This window comes from Meriones unguiculatus, chromosome 2 (genome assembly GCF_030254825.1).
Source record: "Meriones unguiculatus strain TT.TT164.6M chromosome 2, Bangor_MerUng_6.1, whole genome shotgun sequence".
NCBI lineage: Eukaryota > Metazoa > Chordata > Mammalia > Rodentia > Muridae > Meriones > Meriones unguiculatus.
Genome location: NC_083350.1, coordinates 85,903,504 through 85,920,780, shown reverse-complemented (window position 1 = coordinate 85,920,780; position 17,277 = coordinate 85,903,504). Strand labels below are relative to the sequence as shown.

The window sequence follows — 17,277 nt, the reverse complement described above, 5'->3', positions numbered from 1 at the left end:
AATGGGTCTCTAGAAGACATGTCACCTCAGACATCATTTCTGTGCCACACTGAGAAAGTCCCGACTCTCAGAGACCAGCAGAGAGCCTTTCCCAACTTGCCTCAAATTCCAGGGAAAACAGGTAACCTGGATTTCAGTGCTTTCAAATATACACAGCGAATCTGAGTTTGCTAAAGAAAATGTATTTCAGTTTTTAATTCCTTTAAACCTAAAATATATTTAAAACTCAAAAAAAGGATCTTGATACATTTTAAAGCATCACCCTGAGACATGAGTTGATTTGTGGCTTTATTTTCATGTGAAATATGGCTTTCTAAAACTCCACTCTCAGCTCCCAGAAGGCCCACCATGCTGGCTGATCCATCCTTCTTGTCCACTCTTCTTCAAGCTGCATCTGGCCTAGGTTCTCACTTTCACTTTGTACCCTCCCTGTTCTCGGGCTCTCCACTGCTATCCCACACAACGTCAATTCTTTAGTCACTATTTCCAGCTCCTGTTCCCCTCCCCCACAAGCTTCACATTTAGATTAAAAAATTTTACTTCGGCACTTTCATACATACTAAATTCATTCAAAGCATAACTCATTCACTCCAGTCACACCCATCTCTTCACAAAAGAGCAAGAGATTAATCCATACATCTGGCCTCTTGCTTCCCAGCTTTTCCTTCATGTGGAACTCAGCCTGCAGTTCAAGATGCCCAGGAGTAAACCAGCATTCTCCCACACCAAATAAATTGGGAGATCTGACTCATTTTAACTCCTAAATATTCTCCAAACCCATCACCGACCATCCCCAGTGCCATGGCTTTCTCAGGAGTGATTGTTATCCACATAACTGTCTGTCTGTCTGTTCCTTTACAACAAACCCCTACCCCTCACCATTTCTCCATTACCTGAGGAGGAACAAGAACTACAAAGTTCCAGTGCACCTTCTGCCCCTCTGTTCATGCCCTTTCCTTGTCCTACACCTCACCTGCAATGACCCACTCTAATCGAAATGGCCCAACACCTTTCTGCCTGTAGCTTTGCATATGGTGCACTCAATAATTCTTTTACTCCCTTAACTGACTAGCTCTTGCTCCTCCAGCAAGAACTTGGAGGCTTAACCTTCTTTGGAAAAGAACTCCCCAATCTTCTTTCCTGGATGATTCCTGCCAGAGTCCTCTCTTCTTTACTTACCGTGTAAATAGTTCTGTCTTGCACTCAGCTATGGACCCAAACCAGAGCCTGGGTCGTAGCTGGGGTGGTGCTCATTAACTGTCTTAAGAAGGAATGTGTAAAAGGCATGTGGACTGGCTGGTGAGATGGCTCAGGAGGTAAAAGTGCTTGCCATGTAAGCTTGACAGCCTGCATTGACGTAGAAGGGGAGAACCAACCCGGAAAGGTTGTCCTCTGACAGCCACAGAACACACACATACACTTTTTAAAAAGGCACGTGGGTCACATATGAGCCTCCTACATATGAGTCTCCCCGCTCAGAGACTACAGCTTACCTACAAGCCACACTTACCCTACCGCCTTGCTTACCCAGTTCAAACCTAAGCTTTTGCTTACGTCTCAAACACAAAATCACCACTTGAACTACTTATTGATATCCTAGGGTATATAATGCCCAAAAATGTGACACAGGGCCTCAGATTCTTATACACAATGTTCAAAGCATTGTTCACAATGGTAGAAACAACCCAACATTCATCAAAAGTGACTGGATAAATATATGGCTAATAGTCACACAACCGAATCTCATCAGCCTCAAGAAGCAATGGAATTCTGAGACATGCCAGAACATGGATGGACCCTGAGAACATTGTGCTAAGTGAAACAAGTCAGACAGAAAGACAAACATGCACATAAAAGACTCCATGCACACAAGGACTTGGAATAGGCAAATGCAAAGAGGTATAAGATACAGTGCAGTCACCAGGGATGACAGGAAAGTAAACAGACTGGTGATAATAACACCATCAAAGTATTTGAACTGTAATCTTAGAAATGGCTGACATGCTGAACTTTGTGCTCATGTTTTGTCTATTTAAATCAAATCTGATGTAAAAGCCACCCAGGAGGCCCTTACAGCCCCCCTCCCCCAGCACAATGCAGGTACTTTAGTAATCATTTACTAACTGTAGTCTGACTAGGACTATGCTAAGTGCTTTTCATCCTTCTCCAAGATGTAACTTGCTCAATTTCCAGTTTCATTGAGAATGTAAGAGCTGAATTGTCTTCCTAAGGCCTTAATTATCAGCTTGCTACTTTTTTTTTTTTTTCAGATTTATTCATTTCATGTGTTTGAGTGTTTTGTGAACACTGTCTGTGCATGTCTGGTGTCTGTGGTGATCAGAAGAGGATGCTGGATTCCCTGAAACTGGAGTTATGGACGGTTGTGAACAGCCATGTGTGTGCTGGGAATTGAAAATGGGTCCTCTGTAACAAGTGTTCTTAACTGCTGAGCCATCTCTCTAGCACCTATGGGATTTTGTTTTTGTTTTTTAGTTTTTTTTTGAGACAGGGTCTCTCTGTGTAGTAAAGGCTGGCCTCGAACTCAAAGAGGTTTGCTTGCCTCTGCCTCCTGAGTGCTGGGATTAAGAGTGTGGCCCATCCAGCCCAGCCTCTACTATTTCACTTTATGATGGCTTTTGCTATGCATCCCAGGTTGGCCTCAGATTTGTAATCCTCCTGCTTCTCAAGTGCTGGGGCTACCAGTACTTACTTTCAAACCAAGCTATTAAGTTTAAGAGACTGAAATTCCCCATATGAACAATTACTTTCATTAAATCATTGGAAGTCTGTAAGCTTTCTTTGTTTTCTTTAAATTGATACTAAAACATGGTCCATGAATAACACTTATACGAAAGTGTGACAGGTAATTTATGATGGTAACAAGAGTTGCCACATCAAGGAAGGCTGGAGAGCAAACAAGCATGTAGCTATGCAGCACCCTATTTCCCTAGCATGGGTAAAGTCCTGGATTCAATACCCAGCACCACAGGTGGACATGTGCCTATGACCCTAGAGCTGGGGAGGGGGGGAAGCAGATTGTCCTTGGATATCAAGTTTGAGATTATCCTGGACTACGTAAGACTTTGTTTTTGTTTTTTGTTTGTTTGTTTGTTTGTTTTCAAGACAAAATAAAAAAAAAGTTCTAACAGATATTTTAGAGAGGCAAGGCAGGTAAGTTAGAAACAAAGCCCTGCCCCAGAAATCTGCTTCATCCTGACAGACACGCCAGACACTCACCCAACAGCCTTGAACACGCAGGTGCCATCTGAGCTGGCACAGTGCCCCTCATAATGCAGGTGGCCAACAGAGGCCCCTGTGGCCCATTTATTTCAAGCTGTAAAGGAAGCACCTACATCATGCACATCCCATCTCTGGCCATGCTTTCTGAAATGCTGTCCATGAAAAGTAGGGCGGGATGGGACACATGAGTAAACCCACGTGTGAGTCACACAGACAGAGGTTCCCGCTGAACAAGTGCTCAGCGAAGCAGCCTCAGTACAGACAAAACTGAACACGTTAACAGAAAACACCCTAAAGACTTTCCACACCACAGAAACAGCCCTGAAGCTGCATTTATGAATAAACCTTTATTTACTGCTATTACGAGAAAACAGAGTAATAATTCTCTCCCTGAGGGAATCTGATTCAAATAGTGTGACTACAGAGGAGGTTATAATCCCTAACAAGTGGCAGGAAGCGTTCATCTTTGAAAGTCCTCAGGGCAATCCCCGCTGTGGTTAAAGCAGCAGCAGCTAAGTGGGAGGTGCAGGCCTTTAATCCCGAGCTCTGGAGGCAGAGGCAGGTGGGGCGCTGTGAGTTCCAGGGCAGTCTGCCTGCTCCTGCAGCAAATGTCAGACTAGTCAGGCTACCCAGAGAAACTCTGACTCAAAAAACAAACAAACAAACAAAAGCAGCAGCAAAACGGAGTAAGACTGGGGAAGAAAACGTTTGTGTCTGGCTATCTCGATACACCTCAGATAAGAACGGGGCCTGACGCTGCTATTTGCTGGATCCACTGTCTCAATAATGATAACTTTCCATTTTCCCCACCCTCTCTCTTATTTATTTTTTAAGGAAAAAGGGTCTGTCTTGCCCTGACTGGTTCCCACCTCCTGGTCTTAAACTATTCTCCAGTCTCAGCTGTCTTTGCTGCTAGAACTAGGTACATCGAATGCCATGCCAGGCTTTAGATGACACCTCTAAAGGGCAGAAAGCAATTTTAGATTTTTTTCTCTAAAGATGAGAAAATCCACAGGAAGACTTTGGGTGTTTGTAACTTTTATTCTATCCAGATGCAATTTTCTTCATGTCCTAAATATCTTTAATAAAAATGACTAAGAAAAATATTTTTGTTTACATTTTTGTTTGCTTTTGCTAAGGGTTTAATGTGTGTCTTTGCACATGCTTAAGTATGTGTTCTATCTCTAAACAATGCCTGTTAACTCCCTTAAAGGCATCTTCTCCACATCTCTCACTCTGTGTGTTATCCAGCTGTGGGTCTGGGCTAGTTATCACCTACGAAAGAAGCAGCTTCTCTAATGGAGGCCGAGCTGATCTATGGGTACAGTAGTGTGACATCAGGAGCCATTTTACTGCTCCTGATTTATTTAGCAAAATAACAATAGTAGGCCTTCCCCTAGAGCCCCACTCTATCTATAGCCAGGCTCTTTGCCTTCATTAATACTATCTCAGCCCTGAATGAGATGTCTTGAACACAGCTCTTCCTCAAGGCTCAGGATCTACGCAGAAGAGGGGCAGAGAGATTATAAGAGTCAGGATTGGTGGATGATGTTAAGGAGAAAACATTTCCTCGACACAACAGGGCTGATGCCCATATGGACTCCCAGAGACTATGAAGGTACAGTAAGACCCACACAGGTTCAAGCCAGACAAAAATCCCAGAACGGAGAAGACACAAAGTGCCACCACTGACCAAGAAGCCATTTGCACTTGGTAGCTGCTGGGAGAGGAAAAATTCTTCACTGGAGTGACACTGAGTATGCCAACTCCAGTCCTGGGCAGGCTTTGTGCCCAGGAATAACTGGCCAACACAAATCGGATTTTGTATTTTAAATGGCTTCTCCCCCACCTCCTTCTTCCACATTTCTTTCTCTTTCATTCAAGAAAAAAGAACATGAGGTTGGGAGGAGGTGGGGGGATGATCTGGGAGGAGATGGGGAACAGAAGAGATTAAATTCTCAAAGAATTAGGGAATTAGGGCTGTGTAGATGGCTCAGTGATTAAAAGCAGTTAACCACAGCTTTGGACCTCTGTGAGCACCAGGCATACACCTTGTGCTGATACATACATACTCATATACACATCTTTGTTTTTAAGGTACCTGCTTTACCCAGTGCCCTTACAGATCATTAGGCAGTGTGATGCTGACAGGGAGCTTCTCGGGAGACACAGTCAATGATACAAACTCCCTCTGCTTATTAGGCCTAAATTTATTTTGTTTTTGAAACAAAAATCTTAACTATATACAGCCCAGAATAATTTCCAACTCTCAATCCTCCTGCTGTAGCCTTCTCAATGCTGGGATTAAAAATGAGAATGATGAAGCTGGGTGTGGTGGTGCACACCTGTATTCCAGCACCTGGGAAGGCAGAGGCAGGCAGAGCAGAGTTCAAAGTCAACTTGTTCTACAAAGTGAGTCCAGGACAGCCACAGGTACACAGAGAAACCCAGTCTTGAAACCCACTCCCCCAAAAAAACAAAACAGCAACACAAAAAAAAAAATAAAACCAAAACACCCCAAACAAAACACACACACATACAAACAAAATAGGCGATGACCCCCCCAAGTTTAAAACAGTTTTTGTTGTTTTTAGGACAATGGAGTGAGCGACTCTAAAACTTTTTAAAGATATTCTTAGCACATGTTTATCACTGCTAGTCACAGAGTGTGCTGCTCTGTTAAAGGTATTTTTAAAATGTTTCAAACTCAACTCTACTATCTCTTACCTGAAAGCTTTCTTCTTTATGATTTTTCTACAGGGCTGGAAAGTAGCTCAGTAGCACAGAGCTGGCCTAACAATGTGCTAGGCCCTGCCTGGGTCTGACCCCCAAGCACCATGAAAGAAAAAGAAATGATGTTAATTCACCTCATGAATGCTAGAAGTTTATGCTAATGTATACCGGAGACAAAAGTTCAGTGAAGAATATTTTGTTTTTAAGCACAAAACTTTAAATGTTAAAATTATTTGTTATCAAATAAATGAAAGGCTCAAAACAATAACCGACAAGCCTTCCCCATGGCCTGCCCCCTCCCTATTCCAGTCCAGGAGGCAGTCAGGATCCAGAGACAGCACCCCAAACGCACGCTCCAGAGGCAAACAAAAGCATACAAGGCAAAGGTGTACCTGCTAAAGGATACATTTAATTTTAACAGAGCAAAGAAATGGCTTTTTAAAGGTTGAGCGGTAGCTTACCATTTCAGAGTCACCTGAAAAGTTAAGTGATAAGTTCCTCCCCTAACTTTGCTCCCAACAGTGCAAAGACAACACAGCCTCAGAGTTCTGATGGTGCTGCGCATTTCCTTTAGGGACAGGAGCAATGCAATTTCATGAATGTTCGTTTTCAGTCTAGAGAGGCAGAGCGAGAGGAGGGAATGAGGAGAGAAGAATAAAAACTAATTTTCCAGGCAGGGAAATACTTATAAAACCTTTTATGTCAAAGTTAGGATTTTAAAACATCACATACTAATGCAAAATCCAGTAGCACCTGTAGGATTGAAGCAAATGCTGCCATCATTTAAATGCTTTAAATATCCTTAAAAGACTGAGGAAAAAAATATGAAGTACATTCTCCAGAGAACAACTGTATTTCAAAATAAAAACTGTATTTTTGGTTTTTTTTCCAGTTTTTGCTTTTTGTACAAGATTTCATAGTTATAATAATTTATACACAAATGGAATTGACCTTTGCTCTCCTGTGTCACTGCAAGTCCACATGTTCAGGCTACTGTCCCCAGCATTATGTTCTGATCAATAGATTACCACAGTCTGACCTAAATATAGACTCATTCATTATAGAATATTTATCTCTGGGAAAAATCAAATTTTACTATGCGAATGTTTATATAATATAGCAATGGAAAAAGCTACAGTAGGCACACAACCTATGACTTAGAGGCGATGAGTTCTAAATGTTCCTCTAGTGTGAATGAATGTTTAAAATAGTCACTAAGAAGGTTTTATTTATATGTGCACTTGTGCCTACCTTCTACCAAATACTGTACATGTCTACTGACAAGCTGGGAATTTATAGGTGCAGCCCTCAATAAATTGTTATTAAAAAAAGAAACAATCAGGCTCTATTGGACATGGAAAACACTCACAAAAGTTCCAATTTTAAATTTCACAGCAGTAGGAAAAATATTAAAAATAATTTCTGTATATACATATAAGTGTATGTATATACTAAATTACACATATGCCTCATATCATCGATGGAGACATTTTGCTGAGGTTTTCCCATTAAATGATCACTATGCCAAAATTTAAAAATATTTCATCACATCATCAAAATAATTTGCTTACCATATCAACAGCTTATACTGCTTTTTTATTTTTTAGATTTTTTTTAAACTCTTCATAACTAAATTCCCTGATCCCTAGTGTTAGTCCTCTATTTAAATGAAAACCTGGTATTCTTTGATATTCAGAAACTCATAAATAAAATCTTATGTTTTCAAAATTCTACCCATCAAATAAATTTTATTACCTGATTTATCAGAGAAATATCTCAACTCTGGGCATGTGTACTTAAATTATTCTCTCTATAATAGATAGGTAAGGAAAATACCTTAAGATAGATGGACATGACTGGTGATGGAACAGCACATAGAATCCGTGATAATTACGTGTCAGACACAAAGTTTTCAGAGACACCTTACTATAGAAACTAACTTTAGAAACAAACCATTTATTTTTCACTCTAATATAAATTAATATGTATGTATTTATGTACATACACATAAATAGAAAACAAACTAGTACTAAGAATCTGTTTATGAGTGAAAAAATGGGTTAATCTGCTTAATTTGTACTTAACAATTCAATCATTTGGGGTACAAACAAAAAATCAGTGCATTCATTGACTCCAGAGTAAGGTACTCAAGCATACACTAATAAGAACCCTCTTCAGTATCACAGGCATTGTACAGCAAGATATACGTATTCTGATGCAATTCCTACTCGGGCAGAGCAGACAGCACTTGGCGTACTTTTAAAATAGCTTTGTGAAAAAAAAATGTATTATATAAAGAAATGCATGTTTGCTAAAAGTCTTAAAATTACATCAAAACAATACTAAAACCTGCTCTCTGAGAAGAGCCTGTTGAAGGTATTTCCCATTTTTGAAATGCCTAGGTAACAGTTCAAATATTGCCTTGTGAAGTTTGAATAGAGACATGATTTCTGTGAAGACCCATCTGCCACGGTTACAATTTAGATACAGTCCTCTGATGGGCTGCTGGACAGAAGTGGACCTCCTTGAAAACAGCTAAAATTATCTATACTAAACAGTGCCCCCATAACCAGTATTTTTCATAAATTGAAATGCATTAATCATTCAGAAAAGATTTCCTGCCAAATATATAAATAAATGTAACTGCATATTTTCTGTAAATACACTTAATATCGCCAGACTAAACCGTCAAGGACGGATTGCTGTATTTTAGTTCTCTGTGTCAAATTTACTATAAATTTAAAAAGAAAAACATCTGAGGAAGTCAGCTGCCTTTGTTTAGTTGGTTTTAAAATGTGTAATAAAGTGGGAGACAGTGTCTTCTCATAAATACATGGAATCAATATGGGAAAGTAAACTATACAACAGACAAGATTGGAGAACAGCAGAGTGTTACCAGAGTAGCCACTAGAGTGAAAACACTCCCAGTACAAAAAGGGGAAGAACTCCAGACACCCATGATAGTGAGTTTCAACCAGAGACAGAGCTCCCCCACTCCTAGCAAAGATTAATCGGTAATGGCCCTTTCTCAGCAGCACAAAAATATCCTGAGAAATTATTCAGATAACAACAAAGACAGGGCTTCCATTACTAAGTTTTTGCACAAAACACAGCTGTAGATATCATAAATTAATTTAAAAAGCAGATAATCTTCACTGTGTTGGAAAAAAAGGCGGGGGGGGAAGGGACCCAGGCATTGTTAATTCTCCCATTGGCTAATACCAGGGGGGAAAGATTACATTAAGTGTCTACTTATAACTTTCTGGTTAACTATGGCCAATATACATGGAGGTAATTTGTAGTTCAAGTTTTTCATGTCTTTTTTTCCCCAACTAGCTATTAGCTAAATTCTAAAATTTATACTGAAATATACAATTCCAATTTTCAAAACACCCTCCTCCTGGAGGAATGATATTCAAAAAAATTTTGTGCAATCTTGGTGTGGAGCCCAAACAGTCCTACGAAGACAGACAGTGTCTCTTCATCTATTGGCACTGAAATTTCATTCTCCTTAGCTGCATTCTAGTAGCTTGGCCAAATTATCTCGTAATTCTGTTAGTTCAAATATTTTTCCATCCAGAATTTCTAAGAGTGTCTTCAGGTTACTGCGGAAAGCCTCTTGTTCATTCTGGCTCTTCTCCAGGCGCTGTTCTAGGTCAGACAGCTGCCCCTCCAGGTCTTTATTTCGAATTTCAACTTCCTTCAGAAAGAAAAGTGTAACACACACATACTTGTCAGTTTATTGTTTAGATGACAATACATCCCTACTGTTCCTAGGATCTTCTAATAAGTCGGACAATCAGGCACTCAACTTCATACAATTTAAGGAGATTTGGATTCAGCCATCTCCGAGTGCAACACTTGACTACAACCACATCTGTCCTCTCTGCTTCCCTCCATGCAACCCTTTAGGCACTTCACGGGGCAAGCAGAACACCCAATCTCAGGATCATTTACATCTCGTTTTTACTGTTGCTCATATGCAACTGAGAAATCAGGTGAGAGTAGGCAGAGACAAGGAGTAACTCTAAAGTAACTCTAAAGGAAGACCTAGAAAAGAAACATCTCCCTAACATGAGATTGTAAATTTGTCTTACAATGATCCTGATCCTGTATTTAGGGTCAAAGAATACACAATTGTTCAACTCTAAAATCTGTAACAAACAGATACAGTAATTACATGTATCAGAAGTATAAAGTTGACAATTCTATGCTGAAAGTCCAGAGAGAGAGAGAGAGAGAGAGAGAGAGATGACAAAAAGAAAAGAAAAAAGCAAACTTTTAAACAAAAATGTTTAAAACTTTTGCTATGGTCTAACTCCTAGCACACTAAGAATTATTTAGGAGTTATGACTTTTAACAATGTTTCCTAGCATGACAAATATTATATAATGAAGTTAGTAAAAACGACAGAATTACATGAGTTATGATTTAACTTTAGTTTTGAAAATCAATTTCAGAGCTGGAGAGACGGCTCAGCAGTTAAGAGCACTGGCTGCTCCTCCAGAGGTTCTGGGTACAATTCCCAGCACCCGCTTGGTGGCAAACCACCACCTGCAACTCCAGCTACAGGGGATCCAGTGCCCTCTTCTGGCCTCCAAAGGCACTGCATGCACGTAGTGCACAGATAAACATGTAGACACAACATCTATACATATAAAAATAAAAGTTAGAAAAAAGATTCCTAGTGTTTGAATTATGAAGTTTTTTTTCTTGATATTATTTTTTCTCACAATTTTTTCCAAAAAAAAAAATTTTTTTTAGACCACCAAGATTTACCAGGTTTACCAAGATTTACCATTTACACTTGCTACCAAATTCACAACCTAAGTTGGGTTTCATGTTGCACACCTTTAATGCCAGTACTAGGGAGGCAGACGCAGGGTGAGTTCAGGGCCAGCCTGGTCTACAGGATGAGTTTCAGGATAGCTAGACTACATAGTGTGACAACCCCCTCCCCGTCTCTCTTTCACATCTCTTCCACACATACACACACAACTAAAACAAACAAACAAACAAAAACCAACCAAACAAGAAGACTTACAACCTGACTTCAGTGCCTGGGACTGTTGGAGGTTGGTCTGATGCGTGTTACTGGCCCTCAAGATCTGGTTACACCTATCCTTGTTTTGTAAACCTGACTAAGACATACCTGATTGGTTGGTTAAACGGCCTATAACTGGGTGGAATGGGGTAGGCATGGCTAAGGTTCTTGGGCTTCTAGGACAGGAGAATCATGGGACACAGATGAACAGGAAGAGAGGAAGGAGGAGGATGCCGTGATGGGTTAGTGTGGAGAAGAAACCACATGGGCTGGGAGAGAGGACTCCAATAGGAAGATGAAGAGTACACTCAAGTACAGATGGAAGACAGTCCAAACAGGAAAGATTATGATAGACGGCACCAGATGGGGGCTGGGAGATGGATGATGAGGGGATTCAGACAGCGTGTGTGGGAATATCTGCCTGGCCCAAGCTAAATACGGCAATTATAAAATCTAACAGGTTTTCTTGTTTGTGACAGCATGTACATAATACCACCGTGACAACCATAGGGCTAATAATGAACATTATACAGCCCAACACTTTTACACTTACAACAACATGGGACACACATGGTCGAGGGAAGGACAGACTTCTCAAAGTGGTCTGAAACTGACACATCTACTTTGGCACCTTTATGTAATAAATACATATAATAATAATGGCACTCACGTCCTGAGAAAAAGAACTGACCGAACTGACTTGAAGACATTACGGAAAGTAACAGCTGATAATTTTGAACATGAAGTGATTTGACAGCAATAATTTATGAATAAGATTCAAGCAACTGTACAATATTCCCCAGATAAGCTACAATGCGTGGGAGAATTAAGAAGGAACTAGAACATCTATAATTTATAAGTGAAGGGAATAAAGGCCCAATTTAATATAAAAGTATTTGTTGTTCAATGTTAGCCACTTCGATGTCAGCCACTTGTTTTAGTCAGCCTTTAAATAATTGCAAAGTGAAGCTAACTAATACATTTTCTGAAATGAGTATTTACACATTCAGAAGCTAAATCCATGGAGGCTGTAAACTATTAGGGAGGCCCTGAGGACCTGGGACTGCAGAGTGCTCCTCTGCACTTCAACAACAAGCTTACGGATAGGATGCTTCCGGCTGCAGAAACAGAGCAAATGTCATGCACCATCACGCCTACTTCACAGCACAGCCGGCTGGCTTGCTGCGGCTCTGCTCTGGAATGGAAGGCAACCTTGCTCTGTTTCCTAACAATGAAACAGCCGTACCCTGTAAACAGAACCACCCCAGACACTACTTCTTCATTTGTCGTGTTCCTCAGGTGAATGTCCTACTCCAAGATGTGTGCCTCTGTAGGAATTCTGCTTCTTAAACAACAAAGCAGCATGAGCACGGCAGACAGCACTGGTCTGTTTTCAGATGGGAGAACATGTTCGCAGGGTAGAAACAGACAACCTAGAAAGCAGGGCCAGCCAGGTGTGGCGAGGCCAGCCAGCACCGTTCTGGCCTCCACACACACTTGCCAATCTCTTTCTGGGTTTCGCCTCTTTCACCAAGCTTGTCTTCTACCATCATTTTTGCCTATTAATTTCTGCGTCTTTGAAGGCACACAAGGGGCAGCAATTTCATGATGTAGATTTAAAAAAAAAAAAAAATGGCACTTTGTAGGCCAGAATCTCAAATTCCTTTCAGAGTGCTTTAAAGGCCAAAACCTGAAAGTATAAACTTCTACTGGAAAAAAAGTCATATTCTATATGTGTTAGATGTTAAGAGTCAAAACAGGGAGATATTTCAAAATATAACTATAATCACGGTCAGTAGGACTGGGTATGTTTAATTTTCTTTACATTTAAATCCTGCACCGTTCAATCTAAATAAAAGTCAAACAAAAATTGCTATATTGATACCTGCTTCACTGCTTACACTTAAGATATTAAGTATGCAACTAAAATGTTTTATTAGGCTGGTAACATTTACACATAACAGGACATTTTAATCAACAATAGAAATATCAATACTCATTCTATATAGAAAAAATGGATAAAAGAAATGTATGTATTTTGAAGAACTTATTTAACAATTAGTTGTTGGGCATCTCATCTTCTATTAGTAAGCACTGGGAATAAAAAATTCAGCGTAAGTAAAATGGTCCCTATTTAATACAGTATGCTTTATAGAAGGAAGATATTGGCAATAAAGAAGTAGAATTTATTTCTGAGTGGACAAGGTAATAAGAGTTTGTACATGGACATCTACCAGCCATCCTCCACAAGCCACAGGAACATACAATGAAAATAAAAGCTGTGCAAATTTCAGGAATTCGATATTACAGAGAACAACACAAGTGTCAAATCGCTGGCAGCCCGAGAATATAAGTGACAGTTTCTGCAGATCTGTTTCTCAAGCTGTCACTATAACCCTTCCAGCGGGAGTATAGACTGTGCAGTGGACAACAAGTCTGTGAAAGAGAAAGACCTCTGTGACTGCCCAACTCAAGAGCAATGGCTGGTCGGACACAGCAGATCCCCATCTGAGCAGTGACTGCAAGGCAACAGCTCTTTAGAAAAGAGGACAAAGAGTAAAAGAAACAAGACAAAAAAGGTAAACTCTTGTTATATAAATAAAAATTAAAATACTGAAACACATACAACCTGCCTCTTACTGCTCCTCAAAAGAGGGTGTTTTTAAGTATGAATTTATAAATCCCGTTAAACTGCTATTCTGTCCACAAAAATGCAAAGGTATAACATTCATTTATAAAAACAATCAACAGAAAATCCTAAAAACAATTCAGTAAAAGATCAAAAAGTTTCCCAAACCAACTATGAAGCAGAAAGATTCTTAACATGACAGTTCATGCTAAATTACAGTTTATAGAAAAGTATTCAAAAAGGAGCTTGAATTGGGCACCCAAAACTAAGAACATGGGGTTGGAAAGATGGCTCAAGGGGTTAAAAGCATTGGCTGCTCTGGCTGAGGACCTGGGTTTGGCTCCCAGCACCCACATGGCCGCTGACAGCAGTATGCAACTCCAGTTCAAGAGCATTCAATGCCCTCTCCTGGCCTTCAAGGATACCACAGACATGATAGACAAGCAGAACATGCAGGCAAAACACTCAATAAACAATGACAAAAAACTAAGGATACTAAGGAAATACACTGAAAAAAAATGGGAGAGTTAATAAATAAAATGAAATAAATGAAATGAAAAAGAGAAAATGAAAAGGGAAAATCTCACTAGAAATGAGTCATAAGGTCCCTACTAAGATAAAAAACAAAATAAGAACAGTTTTCACTAATACTTGTATATTCAGTTATTATTCCTTAATTATATACAAAAATTTCAAGATAATAAAAACAAAATAAAGTAGGAAAACCCAGAAAGTGAGTTTTGAAATAGATGATAAGAATATTCAATTACACATAATTAGATATGTTGCAGAAGAGAAATAACATGTGAGGACAAATATTTAAATTTTATGCATGGAACTTTTTTTGGCACTGGGGATGTCTAGAGAAACTGAAGTGAGGTTCTCTTGGCCACTGAGCTCAAACCCTAAAAGAACCTGAAGAGAACATTCTTGGATATACACTATTATTTAATATGTAGTCTTACTATGTAGCCCTAGATGGCCTGTACTTTGTGACATAGATCAAGCTAAACTTGAACTCATCATGCCCAGCTAAATAAGGAAATTAAAATGGTCCACTAATACTTGAAAAAAGTAACTTTAAACAATAACTTTGAGAAATATATTGGTAAATCTAACTTAAAAAAAAAAAGACATATCCTTATAGCATTCAAGCAAAACCAAGCATAAAACTTATTAAGGCAAGAGAATCATAACTGGAATGAGACTATCAAAAATGACATATATGTGCTGGAGCAGTTAAGAGCAGTTATAAGCACTGGCTGTTCTTCCAGAGGACATGGGTTTGATTCTAACACACACAAGACAGCTCACCACCATCTCTAACTCCAGTCCCTTTATGGACTCCACGGGCTCCAGGTGAACACATGTGAGTCACAGACATACGTGCAGGCAAAACACCAATAACACCTAAGTTAAAATTTAAAAAATAAGTAAAAATTTTAAAATGGCATATAAAAAAATAAGGCTGTAATAGAGTTGTGACCGGTGGTGAGTGCTATATGATATGAATTTGCCTCTCCAAAACTCAGGTGCCAAAACTTCACGGCCAGTATGATGAAAGCTGAATATTAAGAGAACTAGAAAGAGGAAATTGAGGGATGGCTCAGCAGGTAAAAGCAGAGCTCCATTCCCAGTACCCACATCAGGTTCAAGGGTTAAAACAGTCATAAATGCAGAGTAGGTGACAAACAGTTGTAACTCCATCTGTAAAAGGTCTGAGACGGGATCACCAGAGCAAGCCAGTTAGCAAGACTAGCCAGATAGGTGTGCTGTGGGACTGAAAGAGCCTGTCTCAATGACTAAAGCAGAAGAGCAATTCAGAAGAGTGGTACCAACCCTAGGCCTGCACATGTGTGTGCACACCTATACACAGCAAAAACACGCACTACACACACCACAAACACAGAAGGGAAATCAGGGGAAGAAAACTGGCTAATTTGAGGACCGTGGATGAGAAACTATGAGAGGAGCCTGGATGTTAAGGTCTTCAAAGAATGGCATCACTGTGCCACAGGACAGGGTCTAGAGAAGGGTTTCTCCTTGGCCAGAGCTGGAACACCAAGCAAAACAGACATGACAACCAGACAGAACTGATCCTGGAATGGATGGGTCCTACGCAAAAAAAAAAAAAAAAAAGAAAAACAATTAGTAAGGTGTGTTATAAAGGAGATTAAGATAATTACAGGCATTTAATTAAGATATATGAATAAATAATTTCTTGATTTTGATGGCTACGTAAGAGAAGATCTTTAGCTTTCTAGATGAAGCAGCAAAGTGTTTAGAGGGAAAAGCATATGTACCCCTTATTCTTAAGCAGTTCAGAAAAGAACCACAGCATACGGATACACAGAGAGAGTGGCAAGATGGGGTGAGAGGGAGAGACAGACAGACTACAAAATGATAAAACAAATAGGACAAAAAATATTAAGGTTTGGGAAAAGTAAGGGAAAGATGTATAACTGAATTATTTCTTTCAGCTTTTCTCTACGTCTAGTATGTCAAAATAGAAAGCTTAAAAATACACTGGAAGTAAATAAGGTCATTTCAAATGGTGATAAGTACAAGATGGAAAATGAAGCATAGTAACAGAACAAAGCATACTTGGGAATGGGGCACTTAGCAGGATTCTGAACAACGCTGCTTACATGAGCAATGCAGAGAAATGAATATCTATCTGAGCTAAGAGTTCAGAAGCCAGGCACATGAAGACCTGGCAGCACGAGATTTCTTTTCTTTTCTCTTCTCTTCTCTTCTCTTTTCTTTTCCCCAATACAGGGTTTCTCTGTGTAGCCCTTGCTGTCCTGAAACTTGCTCTGTAGACCAGGCTAGCTTCAAACTCAGAGATCAACCTGCCTCTGCCTCCCGAGCGCTGGGATTAATGGTGTGTGCTCTTAAGGTGAAAGCACTACCGATGCCTCAAAGTTGTGCAAAGATGACAGACAGGGCAGGTGAGACAGCTCAGCGGGGAGAGGTGACTGCTGCACAGAGCCCACAGGAAGATGAAAGGAGAACAAACTCCACAAAGTTACCCTCTCATACCTGCTACAGCATGCGCATATGTGTACATGCACTCAGATACACACCTATGTCAGCACACAAAGCTTAAAAAGTTTATTAAAGATCTATAAAAAACAATAAACATGGAAACCTGTTTAGTTTTACCCATAAAGAAAAAAAAATTGTAACTTTAAAAAGTAGAGAGAGGGTGAAGCAGGGCGTGGAATATGACTCAGCAGCAGAGCCCTTACCCAGCCTGCAAATGCAAAAAGCCCCAGGTTCAATCCAAGCACCACAAATACACAGAAATGAAGTGAAGCTCCTCCCTTTATTTCCCATGAGGGAGGACAGATGCTCAATGGATGCCCTGCTTTCCAGATGGGCATTCCTTAGTATGAAACTGGTACCAAAGATGTTCTTGAAAGCAGCTCAAAAAAAAAAAAAAATCATCACAAGAGTATGTATTAACATAAAAAGACTCATTTGGACATCAGTTATTATTACAACACTGCGACAACAGAAACCTCCATCCTAGACTCATCTGGACAGCGGTTATTACGACAACACTGGCACAACAGAAACCTCCATCCTAACAGAAATGCTGAGAGAAAGCCATGTGAAAAATCTTTAA

General features: G+C 39.8%; 2 protein-coding genes across 3 annotated transcripts in view; one reads left to right on the top strand and one right to left on the bottom strand.

Annotated features, from left to right (window-relative positions):
- Positions 1-17,277, top strand: part of Jmy (junction mediating and regulatory protein, p53 cofactor) — a 175,499-nt gene that overhangs the window by 90,829 nt on the left and 67,393 nt on the right. The gene's annotated exons all lie outside the window — the stretch shown is intronic.
- Homer1 (homer scaffold protein 1) overlaps positions 6,656-17,277 on the bottom strand; it is a 96,108-nt gene continuing 85,486 nt past the window's right edge. Inside the window, exon 10 of one of the 2 annotated variants that reach the window (XM_060377794.1) lies at positions 6,656-9,673. In XM_060377794.1, the coding sequence (XP_060233777.1) occupies positions 9,485-9,673 (189 nt within the window). In that variant the 3' untranslated portion in view covers positions 6,656-9,484. Of the gene's footprint in view, positions 9,674-12,803; positions 15,762-17,277 lie in introns of those variants that run through there. The other variant, XM_060377795.1, reaches the window with a different exon arrangement.